The 26289-nt window shown below is 43.4% G+C and overlaps 1 protein-coding gene across 2 annotated transcripts in view; it reads left to right on the top strand.

The window, feature by feature from the left end:
- Nucleotides 1–510: 510 nt before the first annotated feature.
- LOC143292993 (microsomal triglyceride transfer protein large subunit-like) overlaps nt 511–26289 on the top strand; it is a 41119-nt gene continuing 15340 nt past the window's right edge. Inside the window, exons 1-12 of one of the 2 annotated variants that reach the window (XM_076603759.1) lie at nt 511–924; nt 7032–7237; nt 8476–8685; nt 12049–12168; nt 14790–14929; nt 15819–15904; nt 16096–16172; nt 17475–17635; nt 22015–22183; nt 23368–23478; nt 24659–24874; nt 25376–25590. In XM_076603759.1, the coding sequence (XP_076459874.1) occupies nt 873–924; nt 7032–7237; nt 8476–8685; nt 12049–12168; nt 14790–14929; nt 15819–15904; nt 16096–16172; nt 17475–17635; nt 22015–22183; nt 23368–23478; nt 24659–24874; nt 25376–25590 (1763 nt within the window). In that variant the 5' untranslated portion in view covers nt 511–872. The remainder of the gene's footprint in view (nt 925–7031; nt 7238–8475; nt 8686–12048; nt 12169–14789; nt 14930–15818; nt 15905–16095; nt 16173–17474; nt 17636–22014; nt 22184–23367; nt 23479–24658; nt 24875–25375; nt 25591–26289) is intronic. The other variant, XM_076603760.1, reaches the window with a different exon arrangement.

The following is a 26289-nucleotide window of genomic DNA, read 5'->3' as shown; positions in this document are numbered from 1 at the left end:
CCGGCGTGTCCTCCGATGTCCCTGTTAATTCACTATCAGTTTGACACCGGTTACTCTGATTACCGTGGCTTACCGGTAAAGGCGGAAAAAAGAAAAAGAAAACAAATTATCCCCAGTTTTCAATCTGAACTGTGGAAAAATCAGGGAACTTACTCGAAGTCCCGGTGTGAGTGAGTCTGTGTGTGTGTGTGTGTGTGTGTGTGTGTGAGAGAGAGAGAGAGAGAGCATCGACCTTTGATTTTGACAAGTTTATAAACCGACTTTGGTATCTTTGTGAATACCATGATATACATAGATTTATGTTTAGTCGATGAAGCCATGAAGGCGGCAGTCCCCACCGATGTTGTTCAGGATGACTGACGTAAAAGCACGGTTTGAACAGCACACAGTCACGTGCAGAATGAGCCATGCGTGTGCAGTCATTGTTGCAGGAAGCTGTTCAGCCTGTGGAGGGGGGCTGGAGGTGGGAGGTCAGTGATTGAATTTTCACAACCCACCGCTGTCACACCGTACTCTCCATCCCACGTGATGTTTGGAGGCTTCAGAGCTGTGTGGAAACTTGTTGGGGTGTTATCATGTGGACTCGCCTACCACCATATCACACGTAGCACTGAAGAGCTTTATCTCGTTAAATAGGGCCACACACACACACAATCACACACACTCACACACACTTTAACTATTATTTGCAGCGAACTTCGGTCTCTGACCCGCAGTACTGCGCGGAGCGTTCGGGAAACGCCGAGTTGGCAAGTCAAGAAAAGACCGGCCGCGAGAGTGTGCATTCACTTCAGCATCTCTTCTCGAAGTAGGCAATACACAGAAAACAAAACTTTGTGCCACTGTTGGTAGCGACCGACTGGCTTGTCGACATGGCATACTGGTGCATTCGGCTTGCGTTGTGTGTTCTTTTCTTTGCGTACAGTAAGTACACTATCCGTCATTGTTAAAGTCTGGCAGAACTTTTGTGATATGTCATACTGGTTCAGAAAGATGGGTGAGATTGGAGAAAACTGATGCGAAAGAGAAAGGTGTGAGCTGACGTGCTTGACTGTACAGAAAAGAAATAGACATGAGTAAGAAAGGCGTGTAGATGCCACGTGCCTTTGTGTGTGGTTACATCCACAGAAAGATGGATGTCAGATCATTCATTTATAATAATCTCTCAAGGTGTCTCCGAGGCCGTCTGTCAGTCTCACTATAAGTGACTCTTTCTCTCGCTCACCCTACTGCTTTCTCTTCCCCTCAGCCTTTCTCTCTTAGACTGGTGGGTAGGTGGATAGATGGAGTGTGTGTGTGTGTGTGTGTGTTTCCCAGTTGCATACTTTGGGTTTTGTCTTGTATAATATGGACCGTGTTTGTGTAGAGGGGCAGGGGACTGGATGGAAAAATGGTGCTATTCTTGAAAGTGAAAATATATCTCAAATGTCTTGCCTTCTTTCTATCTTTGCCCTCTCTGTGTGTGATGTGATGAACAAGAACTGTCAGCTGGAATGAACCAGGACAACACAGGTCATAGGGGAATGAACCGGGACAACACAGGTCACAGGGGAATGAACCGGGACAACACAGGTCATAGGGGAATGAACCAGGACAACACAGGTCATAGGGGAATGAACCAGAACAACACAGGTCATAGGGGAATGAACCAGGACAACACACGTCACAGGGAAGGACTGGTCAACACTGTCAGTCAGTGTCCAGTTATGGGAACCAAGCTGTGTAAATTGGATTTAATTAACCATTTATGTGTATAGTCCAGCTGACTGTAAGGACCATTGCTCCAGGAGGCAGTATAACATGCCAAGGGGCTTTGTATCTGGACAGATATATTGGCAGATCAGCAAGTTAGATAAACAGAACAATTAACCATTCGAGTGATGATTAACTGATTAATTCATTGTATATGTCTTTTTTTTCTTCCTTTGATTGAATGGCTTTTCACGCTGAGTGATATTAGACATGTAATGTGAATGTGTGTGTGCGTGTGTGTGTGCGCGCGCGTACGTGTGCATGCACATGCTTGCATGCATGTGTGTGTGTTCATGTAATTGAATGTATTAATGAAAGGGGGAATACAAAGAAATGACTAATGAAAATAGGTCAGTCAACATCTCCTAATCACAAAAATGTAACATCAACTAACAAATTAAAAAGATTATCAATCCTACAATACCTGTATGTGTGCATGGTAGAGGCCTTGTTACAGGCCTGTTCACATTCCAAGCTAACAATTTAACTTAGCATGCATGGCTAGCAGTTCCCTGAGGTCTATCGAAAGCACTGGAGGTCATAAATAGTTGGCAGGTCCTTCCAATGGCTGTCAAGGCACCTTTTGAAGGCGGCATCTGATGGAGCTGACCACCCGATCTGGAAGTTTGTTCCATGCTGAGACCACCCTCTGTTAGAAGAAGTCATTACAGAAACACTCCAGTCAGACTATGTAACAGGGATCTGCCAGTCCACTGGGAGAGAGAGGGAGAGAGAAGACAAGACTTTCAAAAAAATTCTTCAGTGAGGGTAATACTTTTGATCAGCACTGGTGTGCAGTTTTCACCCAGTCTCCACTAATTTGGTCTACACTGCAGGCCTGGATGATAAAGGCATTAGCATGCTGGTAATTGAACTGAGTATTTTTGTTGTATTTTTCCCCATAACCTCACACAGGGGAGTGATGAAATAGACCCAAATCTGTCAACACCACACAATTAGTAGTTTCCTCTCCTGGCACAGTTGTTTGCCCTTGTATCAAACTAAAGGTGACTTCAGGTTCATTTTGCTGTGGATGGTCATACAACCACATAGAGCTCTATACCATGCTTGAGGAGTGTCCTGCGTAAATGTTTAATTTATTGTTATCATGATGGTGATTGTTATTATTGTAGTTGTTGTAATTATCATTATTATAATTACCTTCATCATCATCTTCATCATCATCTGTGTGAGCATGAATTTGTAAAATTAGTATGTTTTGCATCATATTACATTGTGTTGGTGCAAAATATAAACCACATTTGACTTTTCAATCTAATTATATTGTTTTTAAAAATCTCCTTTAATTAAACTATCTTTTCCAGTGCTGCTGACCAAAGCTGACATTTTGATGTTTTGCAGTTCACCAAAAAATAATAGATAAATAAATGGTAATAAAAATGTATACAGTTAGTGCACAGCATGTATGACAAAACATGTGAAGTGCTATGACAACAGTGTGTGAAAGTTAGACATGTACTTGAGCTGGAAGCTGGAAGAGGAAAATCAGCATGACAGTGGCCTGTGTGATACATCAGTGTGACTGTCACTGTCCCGTGTCTCAGTGTGAATGTCACTGTCCCATGTCTCAGTGTGATACATCAGTGTCACTGTCACTGTCCCATGTCTCAGTGTGACTGTCACTGTCCCATGTCTCAGTGTGAATGTCACTGTCCCATGTCTCAGTGTGATACATCAGTGTGACTGCCACTGTCCCGTGTCTCAGTGTGACTGTCACTGTCCCGTGTCTCAGTGTGACTGTCACTGTCCCATGTCTCAGTGTCAGTGTGATACATCAGTGTGACTGTCACTGTCCCGTGTCTCAGTGTGACTGTCACTGTCCTGTGTCTCACTGTGACTGTCACTGTCCCATGTCTCACTGTGACTGTCACTGTCCCATGTCTCAGTGTCAGTGTGATACATCAGTGTGACTGTCACTGTCCCGTGTCTCAGTGTGACTGTCACTGTCCCATTTCTCAGTGTCAGTGTGATACATCAGTGTGACTGTCACTGTCCCGTGTCTCACTGTGATACATCAGTGTGACTGCCACTGTCCCGTGTCTCAGTGTGACTGTCACTGTCCCGTGTCTCAGTGTGACTGTCACTGTCCCGTGTCTCAGTGTGACTGTCACTGTCCCATTTCTCAGTGTCAGTGTGATACATCAGTGTGACTGTCACTGTCCCGTGTCTCAGTGTGATACATCAGTGTCACTGTCCCATGTCTCAGTGTGAATGTCACTGTCCCGTGTCTCAGTGTGAATGTCACTGTCCCATGTCTCAGTGTGATACATCAGTGTGACTGTCACTGTCCCATGTCTCAGTGTGACTGTCACTGTCCCATGTCTCAGTGTGATACATCAGTGTGACTGTCACTGTCCCATGTCTCAGTGTGACTGTCACTGTCCCATGTCTCAGTGTGATACATCAGTGTGACTGTCACTGTCCCATGTCTCAGTGTGATACATCAGTGTGACTGTCACTGTCCCATGTCTCAGTGTGATACATCAGTGTGAATGTCACTATCCCATGTCTCAGTGTGATACATCAGTATGACTGCCACTGTCCCATGTCTCAGTGTGACTGTCACTGTCCCATGTCTCAGTGTGACTGTCACTGTCCCGTGTCTCAGTGTGATACATCGGTGTGACTGTCACTGTCCCGTGTCTCAGTGTGACTGTCACTGTCCCGTGTCTCAGTGTCAGTGTGATACATCAGTGTGACTGTCACTGTCCCGTGTCTCAGTGTGACTGTCACTGTCCCGTGTCTCAGTGTGACTGTCACTGTCCCATGTCACGGTGTGGACTCACAGCCAAACAGTGTACATGCATTTAAAAATATGTCAGCATAGGTCTCGGTGAGTGACAGCTTGTCACGAGAAACGACTTTATTTTGCCATACACGCTTGACTATAACTGGCACACAAGTAAGCTTTCACTCTTGCTTTCTCTCCTGTTCTGTCTGTCACTGTCTCTCTCTTGTCACTTTCACTCTTCCACCCTCGCCAGTTGTTTTACACACAGGTGCACACACACACACACACACACACACACACACACACACACACACACACACGTGCACACATGCACACACACACGCACACACTCGCACTAAATCACACACACACATGCATGCACACACACATGCATGCACACACGTGCACACACGCACACACACACACACACACACTACGCTGCACCACACTACGCTGCACCACACTGCGCTGCACCACACTGAACTACATTACACTACACCACTACACTATACTACACTACACAACACTGCCACACCACACCACACCACACCACTACACCACACCACACCACACCACTACACCACACCACACTACACCACTCCACACTACACCACTCCACACCACACCACTCCACTACACTACACTACACTACACTACACCACTGCACCACACTACGCTGCACCACACTGCACTACATTACACTACACTACACCACCACACCACACCACCACCACACCACACCACACCACTGCACTACACTACACCACACCACACCACACCACACCACTACACTACACTACACTACACTACACTACACCACTGCACTACACTCCACTGCACTACACTACACTACACCACTACACTACACTACTACACTACACCCTACAAAAAATAATACTGCATCATCACTTACAGGAAAATCAAGACTGCATCATCAAACATAAATCTATCAGTGTAATGCAAAAGACATGCCAAAGACTGTTGTTCATGGTCTCCAGTGAGAAAAAAGGCAGTGTATGCAGTCAACAGAGAGCCCCAAAGTCTCCCCATATCAGTAATAAGATACAGTTTTTAGAGAAAGCTAAACCCAAGAAGACCATCTGATAAGTGTCCACTTTGCAGATAACAAGACAACCTGGCCGGCTCCTATCACACACAAAGCAGATACTGACAGGTGTTCCTTTGATAGGCACCACAGCCAGCAGGTTATAACTGTGCACTTTAATTCTGAGGGTCCTGAGTATGGATCCTGGTGATGGTGCCATGTGATAAAGGTGGAGATTTGTGCAGTCTGCCAGGTCAACAGATGTGCAGACCTGTGAGTGCCTGAACCCCATTTGCATGTGTGTAATACACAGGCAGAAGATCAAATTCACTCATTAAAGATTCTGTAATCTATATCAGCATTTGGTGGATTATGGAAACACAAACATATCAAGCAGAAACATTCCTGAAAACAGAGTATGGATGCCTACATGATGGGCTGAAAATGGTCAAGCATGTAAAAGTCCACTGGTTCATGCAGATTTTTATTTTGCATCATGCAACACAGGTGTGTCTCAAACCTAGAAGACAAGGTTTATGATTTGCATCATGCAATACAGGTGTGCCTTACATTGGAAGAAAAGTTTTATCTATGTCTTCCATTATGCAATACCTGTGTGCTTTACATCACACAGAAAAGATTTACATTCTGCATCATGTAGAATAGTACAGCTGTGTTTTACACCTAGTTAAAAAAATAAATAAATAAATAAATTTTATATATATATATATATCTTCCATCATACAATACAGGTGTGCCTTTCAGTTGGAAGACAAGATTCATAACTTCCATTATGCAATACAGGTGTGCCTCAAACCTGAAAGAAAAGATTTCTGTCTTAAACCATGCACTTCAGGTATGGCTTTCACCTGGAAGAAAAGACATATCTTGCATCATACAAGACAGGTGTGTCTTGCACAAGAACAAAAAACAGGCCCTTATTTATGTCCTGCATCATGCAATACAAGTGTGTCTTACACCTGGAAGAAAAGATTTATACCTTGCATCATGCAATATGGATGTGCTTTACACCTGGAAGAAAAGATTTATACCTTGCATCATCCAATATGGATGTGCTTTACACCTGGAAGAAAAGATCTTGCATCATTAAATACGAGTGTACTTTGCACCTGGAAGACAAAATTTATTTACCTTGCATCATGCAATACAGTATAGTTATTCAACAGGCACACAGTGTTGGGGGGGGGGGGGGGGGGTGTTTGTTTTGTTTTTTTATTTCTAGTGCTCTGGGCAGATCCACCCTAGTATGAATGGGTCGATGACTTCAGTTAGGGAAGGTTAAAATGGTGGATGGAGAGGATTGGCCCCACCTTCCTGTGCTTCGTCCCTGGACACAGTGGATATGGATTCATTGCTCCAAGGTCTGCAAAAGGCTATGAGACCTTTAACCAATCTTGTGATGCATCATGCAATACAGGTGTTGTTCAGTTGACTCACTGGGGTTGAAGTGTTTACTTGTAGTGTTCTGTGCAGATGACGGCCTACAGTTCAAGATGGGCAATGTGTATCAGTATTCCTACACAACCAGCACCTTGTTCAACGAGGTCAACACAGAGGCCAACACCTCAGGCACTGCGACGACACAGAAAGACGTTGGTGTCAGTCTGGCCTTGACCTTTGACATTGTCCCCCTGATGGTGTCTGACAGCCAGTTTCTGAAACTGAAGGTATGGAGAACTGCGTCGGTGTGTGTGTCTGCGTCTGTGTGTGTGTGTGTATGTGTGCACATGCACATATGGAGAACCTCTGTGCAGGAATGGTTGGCATAAAAACAGAGTACAGCTGTTGCTTTTGGTGTTTTATTGCTGTGGCTGGTGGTAGGTGATAGTGTGTGCACTCATTCCTTCAAAAATCATGTGAAAACATGTTAAAGCAAGCAGCACAGGTACACACATAGAGGCCTGCCCATAAGTGCAGCACATGCATGTGTTATCACACCCACATACACCCACATACATATTGTCTTCCTTGTCACTTTCTGATGCCTCTCTCTTTCATTCTCTCATTTGCATGGGCATGCACACACACACACACACACACACACACACACATGCACACACACACAATTTATTTTATCTGTTTATTTGTTGCATTGCAACAGATGTAGATAACTATACATATTTTTGTCTTGTGTGCTTTCTTTACTAAGAAAAGATCTAAGAGTTATGAGTGAAAAAAGAGGTCAGGTAGTTATCTGTTTCTTCAGATAATTCACTCTGTACATCAACAATCTTCCATCCTTTGAATGGTATGTGTGATTTTCTATCTGTCTGATTACATTTCCAGGTCAGAGTTGAAAACCCCAAAATCTACAAGAGAAAGATAGCCCGTACAAAATAAAGTAAAAACAAAAAAATTGTACTCACTCCGATCACTTCATGAAAAACAGTACTGCATGTGTTCTAGGGTAATCAGTGTATCAATTGTTTTAATTTTCAAACCCTTGGCACAGATATAGACTTTAAAAATGTATTTAAAAAACAACTTGACCTTGTGGTAACATTTTGACATGTTGACAGAAGCAAGGATGGAAATTAGGCAAGCGAGACAACCAGCTACAAATTAAAAAAAATCTGATGGGAGTGGTATGGATGGCTTCTGTGGCTGGCTCTGCTCCAGTCACAGGGTGGACAACTTGTGTCAATGTCTGTCTTCTTCTTCTGCACATTCACCGGGGACAAAAATGGTAAAGAATACAGACTAAACTCCATCCTCAGTCCCAGTCATACACCATCTAGATCACAGGTAATCAGTTGTCTTTATGCAACAGCTGCTGTTGGAAGGCTCTGCCAGGTCCTGGTGTGATTTTGTCATGAACACACACATACACACTGTCATGGACAGACCCCACACAGACACACCATTACACAGACATGATGAATTCACTGCCACACTGTCTATACAGGTGACGTCAGCCAGATTCACCAGTGCCACACGACCAGCGGAGGAGAGAGAACTGAACTTCATGCTGAAGTATCCAGCGTACTTTGAGCTGACAGCTGACACCATTGAGCGTGTGTACGTGGTGGATGGTGACCCTGTGTTCTCCACCAACGTGAAGAAAGGCATCATGGGACTGTTTCAGCTCCGACAGGAGGCAGGGGAGAGGACAGAGGTGAGGGGCTGGGGATTGGGGGGCAGGGAGAGGGTGGGGGAGAAGTGCCATCTTTGTTCAGGGAAATGAAATTCCATCGGTGGAGATGTGTTCCAAGGATCTCCATTCCTTATTGTGTCATATGCATAGACAGACAGTCACACTGACACATGTGACCACATGCCCCATGTAAGGACATTCCAGGCTTCACCCCTTATCATGGATGGGCTAGTGAAACATGACTTTGTAAGTCATAACATTTGTTCACATCACCCACAATGAATATTTTTCTTCTTTTTTTATCCTATGTTTACTTCTTTTTTGTTTCTTTGTTGTAAATTTTGTGTGAAGACAAAATTTTAGCTAAATTCTAAGCTGTACTTTCCTCCCATCTGGAGAAGAAACTAGTCACTAAGTATAGACACATGCTTTGACATTTCTTTGAAAATGAAACTGGGAATAAATGTGGACACATTTTTGGGGAGTTCACTGTCTGGATTTTGTGATATGTGAAAGACATGTGGGATGTGTGACAAGTTGACATGTGGGATGTGTGACAGATTGACATGTGGGATGACAGATCGACATTTGGGATGTGTGACAGATTGACATGTGGGATGTGTGACAGATTGACATGTGGGATGACAGATTGACATGTGGGATGTGTGACAGTTTGACATGTGGGATGTGTGACAGATTGACATGTGGGATGTGTGACAGATTGACATGTGGGATGTGTGACAGTTTGACATGTGGGATGTGTGACAGATTGACATGTGGGATGTGTGACAGTTTGACATGTGGGATGTGTGACAGATTGACATGTGGGATGACAGATTGACATGTGGGATGTGTGACAGATTGACATGTGGGATGTGTGACAGATTGACGTGTGGGATGTGTGACAGATTGACATTTGGGATGTGTGACAGATTGATATGTGGGATGACAGATTGACATTTCGGATGTGTGACAGATTGACATGTGGGATGTGTGACAGATTGACATGTGGGATGACAGATTGACATGTGGTATGTGTGACAGTTTGACATGTGGGATGTGTGACAGGTTGACATGTGGGATGTGTGACAGATTGACATGTGGGATGTGTGACAGGTTGACATGTGGGATGACAGATTGACATGTGGTATGTGTGACAGTTTGACATGTGGGATGTGTGACAGATTGACATGTGGGATGTGTGACAGGTTGACATGTGGGATGTGTGACAGATTGACATGTGGGATGACAGATTGACATGTGGTATGTGCGACAGATTGACATTTGGGATGTGTGACAGATTGACATGTGGGATGACAGATTGACATTTGGGATGTGTGACAGATTGACATGTGGGATGTGTGACAGATTGACATGTGGGATGACAGATTGACATTTGGGATGTGTGACAGATTGACATGTGGGATGTGTGACAGATTGACATGTGGGATGTGTGACAGATTGACATGTGGGATGACAGATTGACATTTGGGATGTGTGACAGATTGACATGTGGGATGTGTGACAGATTGACATGTGGGATGTGTGACAGATTGACATGTAGGATGACAGATTGACATGTGGGATGTGTGACAGATTGACATGTGGGATGTGTGACAGATTGACATGTGGGATGACAGATTGACATGTGGTATGTGTGACAGATTGACATGTGGGATGTGTGACAGTTTGACATGTGGGATGTGTGACAGGTTGACATGTGGGATGTGTGACAGATTGACATTTGGGATGACAGGTTGACATGTGGGATGTGTGACAGATTGACATGTGGGATGACAGATTGACATTTGGAATGTGTGACAGATTGACATTTGGGATGACAGGTTGACATGTGGGATGTGTGACAGATTGACATTTGGGATGACAGGTTGACATGTGGGATGTGTGACAGATTGACATTTGGGATGACAGGTTGACATGTGGGATGTGTGACAGGTTGACATGTGGGATGTGTGACAGATTGACATGTGGGATGACAGATTGACATGTGGGATGTGTGACAGTTTGACATGTGGGATGTGTGACAGATTGACATGTGGGATGTGTGACAGTTTGACATGTGGGATGTGTGACAGATTGACATGTGGGATGTGTGACAGATTGACATGTGGGATGTGTGACAGATTGACATGTAGGATGACAGATTGACATGTGGGATGTGTGACAGATTGACATGTGGGATGTGTGACAGATTGACATGTGGGATGACAGATTGACATGTGGTATGTGTGACAGATTGACATGTGGGATGTGTGACAGTTTGACATGTGGGATGTGTGACAGGTTGACATGTGGGATGTGTGACAGATTGACATTTGGGATGACAGGTTGACATGTGGGATGTGTGACAGATTGACATGTGGGATGACAGATTGACATTTGGAATGTGTGACAGATTGACATTTGGGATGACAGGTTGACATGTGGGATGTGTGACAGATTGACATTTGGGATGACAGGTTGACATGTGGGATGTGTGACAGATTGACATTTGGGATGACAGGTTGACATGTGGGATGTGTGACAGGTTGACATGTGGGATGTGTGACAGATTGACATGTGGGATGACAGATTGACATGTGGGATGTGTGACAGATTGACATGTGGGATGTGTGACAGATTGACATGTGGGATGTGTGACAGTTTGACATGTGGGATGTGTGACAGATTGACATGTGGGATGTGTGACAGATTGACATGTGGGATGTGTGACAGATTGACATGTGGGATGTGTGACAGTTTGACATGTGGGATGTGTGACAGATTGACATGTGGGATGTGTGACAGTTTGACATGTGGGATGTGTGACAGATTGACATGTGGGATGTGTGACAGTTTGACATGTGGGATGTGTGACAGTTTGACATGTGGGATGACAGATTGACATGTGGGATGTGTGACAGATTGACATGTGGGATGTGTGACAGTTTGACATGTGGGATGTGTGACAGATTGACGTGTGGGATGTGTGACAGATTGACATGTGGGATGTGTGACAGATTGACATGTGGGATGTGTGACAGATTGACATGTGGGATGACAGTTTGACATGTGGGATGTGTGACAGATTGACATGTGGGATGTGTGACAGTTTGACATGTGGGATGTGTGACAGTTTGACATGTGGGATGACTGATTGACATGTGGGATGTGTGACAGATTGACATGTGGGATGTGTGACATGTTGACATGTGGGATGTGTGACAGACTGACGTGTGGGATGTGTGACAGACTGACGTGTGGGATGACAGATTGATGTGTGGGATGTGTGACAGGTTGACATGTGGGATGACAGATTGATGTGTGGTATGTGTGACAGACTGACGTGTGGGATGACAGATTGACATGTTGGATGTGTGACAGATTGACGTGTGCGGGGAGTGCCAGGTGTCCTATGCGGTCATGTCACCAAACTCTGTGTCCAAGACCAAAGTCAGCTGTCAGAACATGGAGATAGCTGGCCAGTTCTCCACACCCAACAAGGTCAGTGTGCACAAACAGCTCCTGGTGACTGTGTGAAGTGTTATGTCTGTTCATCTCATGTACGAGGGTCATTCAATAAATAAGGTGAATTTTTCGGTATAAGGACTTCTAATACAGATAGAAGCTTACTTTTTTTTCTTTTTTTTTAACTTCTTTTTCACGTGGATTTAATTTGTTTTGCAAATTAAAAAAAACTTTGAGAGTTTTGGCGATTAACAAAGATGGCCGACCAAGAAGCATGCTCCAGGATTGAACAGCGGTCAGTTATCAAGTTTTTGGTTGCTGAAGGGTGCAAACCAGTTGAAATTCATAGGAGAATGTCAACTGTGTATGGTGCCACATGTTTCAGCTGAAAAAATGTCTACAAGTGGGCTAAATTGTTTAAAGAAGGACGGAGCAGTGTTGAGGATGAAGACAGGCCTGGAAGGCCTACAGAAGTGAGGTCTCCTGAGGTGATCGAATCAGTCAATGACCTCATTCAGTCTGACAGAAGGGTGACAGTGGATGACTTTGCAAGGACTTTGAGCTTATCTGTTGGGATAGCACACAAAATTGTCCATGATGACCTTGGCTACTCGAAGGTCAGCTGCCGGTGGGTGCCAAAGATGCTTACTCCAGAGCACAAACAGAGGAGGGTCGAGTTGTCCCAGCAGTGTCTCTGCCGCTATGAGAAGGATGGTGATGAGTTTCTGAAGAAGGTGGTCACATGTGACAAGACATGGGTTTGGCACTATGAGCCTGAGTCCAAACGGCAGTCCATGGAGTGGAAGCACGTAGGCTCTCCAGTGGAGAAGAAGTTCAAGTCCCAGCGGTCCACGAGGAATGTGATGCTCACCGTTTTTTGGGATATGCAAGGCCCAATCACCATTTCATTCCTTGAGAAAGGAAGCACTGTGAACAGTGCCAACTACTGTGAACTGCTGAGGCAGGTCAAGAAAGACATAAAGAACAAACGCAGGGGTCATCAGTCAGAAGGAGTCATCTTGCATCATGACAACGCAAGGCCTCACACAGCAGCCCGAACGGTGCAGACCATCAACGAGCTGGGCTGGGAACTGCTCCCTCATCCCCCTTACAGCCCAGACCTTGCCCCTTCAGACTTTCACCTGTTTGGTCCCTTGAAAGTGTTCACGAGAGGCACGAAGTTTGAAAGTGACGATGAAGTCAAAAGTGTTGTGAGCGACTGGCTGAGACATCAGTCCAAAGATTTTTACACTGAGGGAATACGGAAGCTTGTGCACAGATGGGAAAAGTGTGTGACAGTGCTGGGAGACTACGTTGGAAAAAAAAAGAAAAAAGTAAGCTTCTATCTGTATTAGAAGTCCTTATACCGAAAAATTCACCTTATTTATTGAATGACCCTCGTATATCACTCACTGGAGGTGTCAGCACGGAAGCTAACAGTCTATCAAAACCAACCAAAATGAGTATTGTGTCAAAAATAATATTATGGTGTGCAAGGTGTGTTTCAGATGCCGTTATGAGAATCTGTAAGCCTGAATGGACTTTTAAAAAAAATTTTTATTAAGACAGTACAGAAGAATCAGCTTCCTTTTCTTTTCTGTTATAATAATTTTATGACTGATAGAAGACACATTCTCTCTCTCTCTCTCTCTCTCTCTCTCTCTCTCTCTCTCTCTCTCTCTCAGCTAGCGATTTTTGTAGAAAGAATGCCAATATTTTGTTTTCTTTTCGGTTACCAGTGGATAGGAGTGTGGAATAAGGGATTATAGTTTGCGTGATTTGGTCAGTAGCCAGATGGTAGTCTCGAAAGCTACAATGGGGTGGAGTGCTTGATGATAGATGTATGTTGGTGTAGATGGGTGTGAATGTATGAGTGGTTGTGCATTCGTTCGTTCGTTCATTCTTTAGTTTAACATCTTTTCACTGCAAGTGATATTAGACGAAGCGTGGTTGTGCGCCAGTGTGTGCAAGTGTGGATGAGCACATTTTGGTTCATTGTTGAGTGTTTGCTTTTGAATACATGCTTCTATTTCAGCCAAACAATTTTGGCCAATGCATATCGGCACTATGTACTGTAACCCCCATGCCAAAAGGGTATCTTTGCCAATGACAATAAGATCAGTGTTAGTGTCTCTTTCTCTCTCTATCTCTCTCATGTACACACACACACACACACACACACACACACACACACATCAAGTACAAGCAGTGAACTAACTGATCAGCCACTGTGGCAAAGTGGTGAGCATCGCATACTGACGAATGGGAGGATATTCCATCAGTGGTTGATTTTTGTGGATTTTTTCCCCCACGGCTGCCTTCTGCCCAGAACTGACTGTGCTACAGACACAATGGGAAGACTGGGACCACACAGTCAAGGATCATCCACCTCACGGATACATTTTTGGGAGTGTTGCTGAAATTTCCCACCAACACTGCAGATGTCTGTATCTGTCAGCCTGGTTGACATTGGGATGTATTATGAGAACACAGCCTTGACATGCAGTCTACCATGGCAGCAGCATCATCACCATTCATCATCACAGAAATATAGAAAACAAAATGTCCCAAAATTTTGGGCACCAAAAAAATTGAAAACAAAAATAAGTGTGCCACTTTTCTTTCTGTGATCCCAAGCATGCTGTGTGTTGGTGTAGATCCTGGGTCTGTCAGTGTGGAACAAGGCGACAATGCACTATGAACTGAAGGACGGTGTGGTGAACAGAGCAACAGGCACCACGCGCCTCGTGTCCTACCTCAACCTCCGCACCAGTCTGAACGGGGGCGTCATCAGCAGGTGAGGACCCCTGTCATGTGGGCAGATTGTAATTTCATTATCGTGTCACCGTACACCTTTCTGAGTGGGCAGGCACACACACACGTGCATGCATTCATGTATGCATGTACATGCACACAAATCACATCCATGCACACAAACGCACTTTCCAAATCAATCATGACATATTCTTTCAACCTGCACACCAGTCTGAACAGGGGTGTCATCAGGAGGTGAGGCCTTAAGTTCTGTGGGCAGATTGTGTGTGGCTGTCGTGTCACTGGGCACTCTCTGTCTGCCCCGTTTTTATTCTGACTTTATTTCAATCATTTGCTTTCTTTGTATCTTTAATTTTTATATATCATAACACTAGTTTCAGATAGTTTCTTTGTATCTTTAATTTTTATATATCATAACACTAGTTTCAGATAGTTTCTTTGTATCTTTAATTTTTATATATCATAACACTAGTTTCAGATAGTGAGCAAAATATGATTTTATACAAGTAAATACTAGTGCACCTCCTCTCTCTCATCACCCATGTTTTCATTTTAATATTGTAGTTTTAAATCAGCAGGAACCACATGTCAGCAATGAAGGTTTTGCCTCTTATTTTTATTCTGTTTTAATGCATTTACTTTATTTATTTCATTTTTTAAAATTTTATTTTGTTTTATGCTCTCAAGGCTTGCCCAGACTGGTAATGTGAGGATCAGGTAATGTGAAGATCAGGTATGTGAAGAACAGGTAATGTGAAGAACAGGTAATGTGAAGAACAGGCAACTGTTCCCATTGTTTGTTTTCAAAGCAGATGTGATGTAGCATACATTGATCAGTTCACACAATCTGATGCCGCCATGAAACTGAAACAGAAACCGCAGTAACTGTGTGTGTTTCTCTGTGTTGACAGCCAGAAAGTGTCGCTTGAGAACACAGCTAAACAGGACATCGCTGCCTCCTCTTCAGTGGACAATGCAGTCACACAGGCTGAGAAAGGTGAGAAGGCAGAATAATGACTTTTTTGTCTTCTGTTGTCTTTTTCATTTTCTCTCTTTTTTATCAGGCATCTTCTCTTTTTTTTCAAAGCAGATGTGGTGTTACATGTATTGATCAGTCCACATGCTTTGATGCCTCCATGTAATTGTAGCATGTCTTTTAGCACCTGTCTGTGTGTGTTGTGTTGTCAGAAACAGGCCGGTCACTGCTGATGACACTGCTGCCTAGTGAGAATGAGCTTCAGGAATGCACTGACAACTGCAAGTCTGTGAGTCCCTTGCTTTTTATTTTACATGTGCTGGTCATCTCATATTTTTGTTTTTCGTTATTTCCTTACTTCTGTTTCATGTTATTTGCTTCCATCTGTATCTCTCAGGCCTGGTTGACACAGGTATATATAATGACAGGAAGCGTATAGTACAGCCTTGTCATGTGGTCCCAAACCTAAATGGCCTTTCATAGAAGCAGCTTCACCATCCTAATCCTCATTCTTGATCAAACAGAAAAAGAATTTAGATGAGCCAGGATGTGACTGTATGGGGAACTCAGGATGAAGAGTATGAGAATGACACCACTGAAACAACTTGAATGACTGGACAGCAAAAAAAGGGAAAAAAAATAATAAGTAACAATTACAGTTTAAGGTACCACAGATGACTGAGGCACAGGGGCAGAATGGGTCAGGCATTGAACTTACCAGTCAGTGTTCACCAATGATCAGGGTTCAAGGCCCTGTTTCAGCATGGTGTTGTGTCCTTGGGAAAGGCACTATAGTCTGATTTACCTCTCTTCACCCAAGTATGAATGGGTACCTCACATCAGTTTGGGGAGGTGAACATGGCAAAAGGAGAGGACTGGGCCATGCCTTCCTGAGCTGCGCCCTAGACACAGTGGATAGGACGTCACTGCTGTGATGGCCTTAAAGGGTTATAGGACCTTCATCCCTTAACCTTTAATGAATGAAAGCATCACCACCATCATCTTGCTGTATGTGTGTGTCCACATCTAACTTTATCCTTTAATAATAATATAATAATAATGGACATTTATATAGCACATTTCTCCAGAAATACTGCTCAAAGCACTTTACATTTCATTCCCCACTGCCCGCTTCCCCATCAATACTCCCCTCCACCCCCCACCCCCACCCCCACCCACTCACACACAGGGAAGCACATGAAAAACTCTTGCAAATGAACATTTGAAACTAACCACCCACCTATGACACCCTCCAGAAAATGCATCCCTGCAACAGGCACCCAGGCACACGAATGCACGGACACGCACCAGCACACACACACACACTCACCACACACACACACACACCACACACACACACACACACACACACACACACACACACACACACACACACACACACACACACACACACACACACACACACACACACACACACACACACACAAACGGCAAACAGCCTCTCCACAACAAAACATGCACCCAAAACCAGATCACACCAAGATTAAAAAAACAAAACCAAAAAAAACAAAAAAAAACTTTAATGGATGATGGCATCACCACCATCATCATGCTGTACGTGTGTCCACAGCCCAGAGAGGAGGTGGGCCAGTTTCATGATGACCTGCTGAAGGAGAAGCTGGCCACACTGGACTCAGCCAAGGCTTTCGTCAAGGTGCTACGCTCTTTTAGAAACGCCGGGAAACAGACCATCGCTGAGATCCTTACTAATCGTGACAACTACCATATTCTGTGAGTATTGCTGAACTCTGGACGGGCGCAGTAGCCGAGTGGTTAAAGCGTTGGACTGTCAATCTGAGGGTCCCGGGTTCGAATCACGGTGACGGCGCCTGGTGGGTAAAGGGTGGAGATTTTTACGATCTCCCAGGTCAACATATGTGCAGACCTGCTAGTGCCTGAACCCCCTTCATGTGTATATGCAAGCAGAAGATCAAATACGCACGTTAAAGATCCTGTAATCCATGTCAGCGTTCGGTGGGTTATGGAAATAAGAACATACCCAGCATGCACACCCCCGAAAACGGAGTATGGCTGCCTACATGGCGGGGTAAAAACGGTCATACACGTAAAAGCCCACTCGTGTGCATACGAGTGAACACAGAAGAAGAGAAGCTGAACTCTGGATGGTTAATATTTTGTGAATATGACAGAACTCTGGTTGGCTTTTCTTTTACTACATGCTCACAGGCAGTCCTCAGACATTAATTTTCCAGCCTGCATACCACCTTTCCAGGTGTGGAAAGTACACCCTGACAAGTATATTTCCTCAACATTGGAGACACTGTATTCAAAGATTAGGAACATTCTCTATCTCAGTTATGTATCCCCAGAAACACATCATGCAGCCACCCAATCAGATTGGCACTTTATCATGTGGTTGCTTCCCTTGGCATGTTTTTGACCAACACTGATTCAACAATAAAATCGATAACACATTGTGTTCCTACCTTCATGATATCTAGAGCTATGAACTCTGTGACTTAAAACTGTGAACTAAATCATACAGAGAACAAAAAGACATGTGAGGCAAAGGATATCTGCAGCAGTATTGAAATGATATTGTTTCTTGGAATTAGTCAGGCCTGTTCGTCTTTTGTCTATTTTAGCAAATGACATTCAACATGATTGCTAGAACAAATTGTTCGCATCAACTGTTGGTACTGTGACATTTCTTACGTAAATGATTTACACCTGGTTGGATCAAAGGCGAAGTGAGGCTTTCCACACTGACTTTCCACACGCTTTGACACTTCCCTCAAACTGAAACTGAAACTAACCTCTTGACTGCACTGTTGATGTATGGCATACGTCATGAAATGTTGATCGCCAGTGCTGTATTGATGTACGCCGTACGTCATGTTACAACGTTCTATGTTTTGAGTCCCGCACTGCAGAAATAACAGTCTGCTAACCATTAAATTAGCTCCCCTGAGAGCTCTTTGTCTCCTGAGTTCCATTAGCTAAAAATATTCACCTATTGTCATATTTATGGCAAAAGTTTTGCAAGTTTGTATGAAGCTCAAGTTGTGTTTGCAAAGCTGAACGCAGACAAACCCCAACACTTGCATGAGTATTGGAAGTAATATTGCAAACAGTGGAGATGAATATTGTGGACTGAATGAGATAGAAGTGCGTGAAGTTGATGCTGAAGATGCAGATTTTGACATGGACGGGGGTGGAAGGTGGGGTTGCTTGACGAAAATGAACACAGACAAGCTCAGCTGATTCAAGATGCAGGTGGGTGTTTACGAGGTTTGTCAGTTTATTTGCTTTCTGTTTGTTGTAACAATGAATATAACTGCATTGTGTGTGTTTTGAATGTGTTAGCTGTGGTAAGTAGCTTCGTCAGTCACTGATCAGTGTCTGTGTGTGTGAGAGAGAGAAAGTCACGTGTGTACTGTGTGTGACCAACGCTGCGCGAGGGGGCGTGGCTTGCTGGCTGGCTCATTGTTGATGACAGCGTGTGTCGCTCGCCAAGAGCTTTCTGTGAATTCGTTCCCGAGTGTGTATTGGTTTGTTGTTGTTGTTGTTTTTGTTGTTGTTGTGTATGTGTGTGTGAGTGGGGGAGGGGCCGGGGGTGGGGGGGTGGGGAGGAGATGTTTACAAAACTGAAATCAGAGAATGATATACAGAATTGTATGCCTAAATTACTTTGTAAATGCAACACTTGTAGAAGTTGTGTGTGTGTGTGTGTGTGTGTGTGTGTGTTGTCATTTTGTTTTGTATGAGAAAGAGAATGAAGGGGGTGTGGCATACCATGAACCATTTTCAGTGTGTGTGTGTTGGGTGTTTGGGGGGTTGCGGGGTAGGTGTGTGTGTTTGTATTTCAGCTTCTAAAAACAATCAGAAATAAAATGGTACCATTTCATAACCTTTTTATATGTAAAAAACAACAACAAACAAACAACACCCCCCCCCCCCCCCCAACAAACTTAGTCTTTTATGCAATGTGTTTCAGGTATGCAGCATGGTGATGATCGTGATGTTCGTCCTGGACCATCTGGAGTTGACAACTTGCCACAAACCTGCAGCAGCAAGACCAAAGGGCAGTAAACAAGGCTCCAGCAATTCTGGATTACAACAAAAACATGGGTGCCATGGACCATCATGACCAACAACTGCAGCCCTACAATGCCACAAGGAAAACCCAGAAGTGGTACGAATATCTGTGTGTACATTTTCTTCAAATTGCCATGCTAAATGAACACATCCTCTACAAAAAAGCAGGCAACAGCAGTACGTTCCTGGACTTCCAGAAGGATGTAATTAATACCATGATTTTTGGTGACCAAGACCCAGACACTGCTAAAAATGACCACACTGTTCATCTGTGTGGGCGACACTTCATTGATGTCATTCCACCTACCCCACAGAAAGCCCGGCTACAAAGGAGGTGCGGAGTCTGCTGGAAGAAAGGACAAAGAAAGGATGTGAGGTTCTACTGCCCAGACTGCCCCAGCACTGTGTCTTGAAGACTGTTTCCGCAAGTACCACACACAGCGTTTTTACTGGCGATTGATGCTGGGTGAGTACACCCTTTTCATTCTTTGTGTGGACTGTGTTGGAGACTTATGGACCTGGACACTGTTGCACAACCTTTGACAGTGTGTGTGGTTGATCACAACAGTTGCAAGAAAGACTAGTTGATAACCGGGTTGATGTAGCACCTACATGATGGAATGACAGTCCCAATTTTTTTTATTACATTTTATGGAATTTTTGTGTCAGATTAATTCATTATTTGAACATGTGAGTATTAAAAACAAAATCTTGGTTCATTTTCCTTTCATTTGATATATACTTTTATGCATTTGTCTTCAGTACTTTTTGAATTATAAGCAAATTAAAATCTTTGACTGATTAGCTATGCACACTGTACTCTCCACCACCTCACCTCTCATGGGCCTGTCTGTGACATACATCATGTTCTGATGTTGAATCATGGGTCTGTCTGTGACATACATCATGTTCTGATGTTGAATCATGGGTCTGTCTGTGGCATACATCATGTTCTGATGTTGAATCATGGGTCTGTCTGTGACATACATCATGTTCTGATGTTGAATCATAGGTCTGTCTGTGACATACATCATGTTCTGATGTTGAATCATAGGTCTGTCTGTGACATACATCATATTCTGATGTGGAATCATGGGTCTGTCTGTGACATACATCATATTCTGATGTTGAATCATGGGTCTGTCTGTGACATACATCATGTTCTGATGTTGAATCATAGGTCTGTCTGTGACATACATCATGTTCTGATGTTGAATCATGGGTCTGTCTGTGACATACATCATGTTCTGATGTTGAAGCATGGGTCTTTCTGTGACATACATCATGTTCTGATGTTGAATCATGGGTCTGTCTGTGACATACATCATGTTCTGATGTTGCATCATGGGTCTGTCTGTGGCATACATCATGTTCTGATCTGGAACCATGGGTCTGTCTGTGACATACATCATGTTCTGATCTGGAACCATGGGTCTGTCTGTGACATACATCATGTTCTGATCTGGAACCATGGGTCTGTCTGTGACATACATCATGTTCTGATGTTGAATCATGGGTCTGTCTGTGACATACATCATGTTCTGATCTGGAATCATTCAATGCTGTCTGCCAGGAAAGTAAAACATTGTTCTGCTCTTTGGGTGAAGAGTTGGCTGATATTCCTCACCTTCCCCTTCTAAAGAATCGTCAGATTGCAGTTTCTCTTCGTCTTCTTTAAGCATTCATTCTAACTTTCATCGAGCAGTGGTTAGATCCTGTGCATGGTGTTTGCTTTTACCCATGCTCGGCTTGGATAAGGCGTTACCATTTTGCTTGCCCACGTAGATAATGAGTTGTTGACATGCTCCAGTCAGCAAAAAAAAAATCACTTGAAAAACCACATTTCTGGGTGACGTAGGGTGTTCCCATGTTATTATAAGAGTTAGGGGAACCTTGGCGAAATTAAAGCTACCAATATGATAGTTCCCAAACAGTGTAAAAGCTTTCACAAGATGGAGATATCTAGCCACTGTTTGGATTCGGCTTGCATGGCAGTGGCAAGAGAGTGAATTATCCAGTCAAAAGCTTTGACTGCCACCTGGCTGTTTCAGCCCCCAGCTGATCGACATCACCACAGCGACACAGACCCACTCTTCCCAGGAGGCCTTGCTGGACCTGCTGTCATTTGAGGATGAAGACTCTGTGGAATACCCGGAGAGGTACCTGTTTGCTGCAGCCTACTCCACCCACCCCTCAGAGCAGCTCATCAGGGATTTGCTGGTATGGCTTTCTCTGTGTGTTCTGTTTCTTATTTTTCACTTTCAGTTACCTAAGGAGGTGTCACTGTGTTCAGACAAATCCATATATGCTACACTTCGTCTGCTAAGCATATGCCCAACAGCAGCATAAACCCAACATGCTTGTCAGGCACTGAGTGTATGTATGAGGGAATGAAGGAAGGAGGGAGGTGGCAGAATGGTTAGATGTTTCTCTTCTTAATATGCTCATGTTTAGGTTTCATTGTGTCTTATAAACTTAAAGGTTTTATGACAATAAAAAGTATTCTATTCTATTCTATTCTATTCTATTCTATACAGTGATGATGAGGGTCTAGATTCGATTCCCGCTCTCGACCTTTCTCCCTAGTTTGACTAGAAAATCAAACTGAGCTTCTAGTCATTAGAATGAGACAATAAACTGAGGTCCCGTGTGCAGCATACACTTGGCGCACTAAAAAAAAACACCTCATGACAAGAAAAGTGGTCCTCTGGCAAAATACTGTTGCAGAAATCCACCCTAATAGGTACACAGATATATATGCATGCACTCAAGGCCTAACGAAGCGTGTTGGGCTATGTTGCTGGTCAAGCATTTGCTCCGCTGATGTGATGTAGCATGTATGGATTTGTCAGAATGCAATGCAGTGATGTCTCCTTAAGAAACTGAAACTGAAAACTGAAACTGTTTCTGATGTGGAGTTGTAGTTTTTTTGTTGTTGTTGTTGTTTTGTTTTTTTTGTTGTTGTTTTTCATCTAGTGGTGTTTCGTTTATTTTTAGTTGTTTCCCTGTTCAGTTTGATCCTGTTTTTATTTTGGAGTGTGTGTGTGTGTGTTTATGTGTGTGTGTGTGTGTGTGTGTGTGTGTAGCAAATCAGGTGCTTTAACCCCTTTACTGCAGCTGATGAGTATACTCACCAGTAAAGGGCTGTCACCTCACTGAAATAAGACAGATCTTACAGGTCAGGATGTTAGTCATCATTCTTTATTGGGACTTCTTCCTCTTGGGATTGCATTACTATTGTTCAGGAAAATCAATGGCAGCATTGAAAAGTACACAAAACTTAAAAACTGCTCTTCAAGCACAGGCCACACTGATCTGAATTCAGCAAGGGCCAGTGGTGAAGGGGTTAATCATTCAGCTGTTGCACTGGAGGGAGGATGTGATGGATGTGCTGTGTTGTGCAGGCGGTGTTGGAGAAGAAGATCCCCAGTGACACACTGCAGGAGTCGCTGCTGCTTGGAGTGGCATCCATGGTGAACACCTTGTGCCAGGCTGGAGACCAGTGCCAGCAACAGGTGAGACAGGAGGAGCAAGTTTGTTGAAATCTCCTGCTGCACACAGTGGTGATTCTAGATGTTTGATTCATATAGTAATTTTCACATTTGAATGTTTTTGGTGGGTTTTTTTTTTTAAAGGGCAGGTTAGTTGTGCTGCTGTTTGGGGAAGTTGAATGGATGGAGGAGGGAATCAAGATTAATACTTCAAATAAACAGAAGTGCTGTGAATAGAAGTACAATAGATAGAAAAGCAATAAACAGAAATGCTGTGAATAGAAGTACAATAGATAGAAAAGCAATAAATAGAAATGCAGTGAATAGAAGTACAATTAATAGAAAAGCAATAAACAGAAATGCAGTGAATAGAAGTACAATAGATAGAAAAGCAGTAAACAGAAATGCAGTGAATAGAAGTACAATTAATAGAAAAGCAATAAACAGAAATGCAATAGATAGAAAAGCAGTAAACAGAAATGCTGTAAACAGAAGTGCAATATTAGACATACAAGAAAACAGCAGGTGAGGGGGTGCACTGGGTGAGTCATGTTCAATGTGGTGACACAGGTGATGGCGAGGACCATGTATATGTATGAGGTGCTTGCTCAGAGTGCATAATTGTCTCCACCTGCACACTTTGTCTCCTCTCTGTGTGTGTCGAATATGCACATGCACACACACATGCATGTGCAGAGGAGCAAGCCAGCATGCACAACACACACTTCAGTCACCCAATTTGCAACATGGAGTGAGTGTATAAATCTAGCTTCCCTTTCTTTAGGGGGAAGCTCTTTTATATCACAAAGCTTGACTGCTCAGTTTCTTAGGATATTATGATTGATCTTTTATGTTGACTTGAACTCATGTTTGTCATTGTTGGGAGAGTTATTTACTTACATGTCTGGAAAATGGAAGAATTCTGATTGTTATGATAATCTTATAACCCGTTTCATTTTACTTTACATATATAAACTGAAAACAAGCATGTCATTTCCAGCTGTATTTTATGTGTTTTCTTTTTGGATGTCATTCTGCAGAGGTGGAAACAGATTTTCTTCTCTCTTTTTTTGTGCACAACAAATATCTTCACTTTGAAATGCCTGAGTAGTTCTCTGCAACCAAACTGATTTGGAAAAGGCCCAGAATCAGACTCAGATTCACAGATTTCACACCAGTGTGATGATATATGTGTGTTTCATAGGTGGTGAAGGACGTACAACAGCTTTTGGTCAGAGGTCTGGAGGGGTGTGGGGAGCCATCTTGTCAGGGCATGTACCTGCGCGCTCTTGGGAATGCGGGGCTGGGGAGCACAGTGAAGGTCATCATGACCTATGCTGAGAAACCTGGTGCCTCCATGGTGGCCTTCACCGCAATCAGCGCCCTGCGCAGAATGCATCAACAGTTCATCGACAATGACGTGAGTGTCTGGCTAAACTGACTTTTAAACCATCCAGCACACTGCTGCCTCAGGACAGCAGCACTCCTGAACTGTGACAGCCTGAAAAAAAAAAAAAAGCTGGAAAACAAAGTGGGACAAAAAGCATCTATGTGATTTTCTTTCTTTCATGAGTGAAGTGCATACAGCGCACTCAGTTGCATACAGAAGATCTGCACTGTGTAAGAATTTTTTAATTGTTGCTATTATTATTACTACTATTATTCATAATAATAGTATCATTCTTCTTCTTCTTATTATTATTATTATTATGCCTCATAGTTTCGGACATTTGGGGCACCACTGATGACCTTGTTTCCAGCTTTTCCATTTCTCCTTGTTCTTTTTCCCTCTCAGATCTGTCCATTTTGTAAGAATGATTGTTATTGAAATGCCACACAAGCTCCCTTTCTTGGTTGGTGTTAGCATCAATCTGCTATGTTCTTATTATTATGTCTGCATCAGTACTGAATCATTCTTCAGGTGAAAGGAGCGATGCTGAGGATCTTCCACCAGACCAGTGGGCAGTATGACAGCAGTGTGAGGGTGGCAGCACTGGAGGTTGTTCTGAGGAACCAGCCGTCCCCTCCTGTCCTCAAGGAGGTTCTCCTTGCTGCTGTGGACAAGAAAAACTTTGAGTTCTCCACTTACGTCTACAACTCTGTCATTGATGCTGCCAGTTCTGACGCTGTTCTTAGGTGAGTGTTTATGTGGGAAGGGTGTGTAAGTAGTACGTGGGTGTTTTGGGGAAGGAACTGGGGAGCTCGGAGGTGCGCATACCTGTGTTTGTTCTTCATTTTATTATATTTTTACGAGAAGTATGTGTGTGGGTGTGAGTGTGGGTCTGTGGGTAGGATGTGGGGGGGGGGGGGGGGGGTGAGGGGGGTTGTTGTTTTGGGCTTGCAGGGTTTTTATGCTTCCATTGCTGGTTTTTTTGATAGCTTGATAAAATATTGTATGTAATGATTACACTTTGTGATCAGTTTATGGATTTGAATAATCATATTGTTGAAGTTTTTGTTCTTTCTTAGTTTCTTAGTTTTTTGGGGGTTTTAGAAAATTTTTTTATTGATGTTACAATTTTGAATTTGAATTTTCTGCAATCAGATAATTCCAAAAACTGAGTTAGATCCAGATTTTATGTATGATTCTGGTAGTATTTTTCTTGACTTTTTTTAATATTAATATATACTAAATAATGGAGTCTCCAGTCAGTCCTACGGATGAGTAGGCAAGCAGGCTTATCTGTCGGTGTGTGTCCTCATATGGGAGACAAGGCCAATTCTGGATGCGCAGCACTTCCCACAGGTGTTGCAAGGGAAAAATTCTCCAGAAGTTGAGCCCTGCTTCCTTTGCTCATGCTTCGCCTTAATGGCCAGTGTTCTCTTGTTTTCAAA

This window comes from Babylonia areolata, chromosome 18, assembly GCF_041734735.1.
Source record: "Babylonia areolata isolate BAREFJ2019XMU chromosome 18, ASM4173473v1, whole genome shotgun sequence".
NCBI classification, from domain to species: domain Eukaryota; kingdom Metazoa; phylum Mollusca; class Gastropoda; order Neogastropoda; family Buccinidae; genus Babylonia; species Babylonia areolata.
Note: the sequence above shows the minus strand (reverse complement) of the source record. Positions and strands in the feature narration are given on the sequence as shown.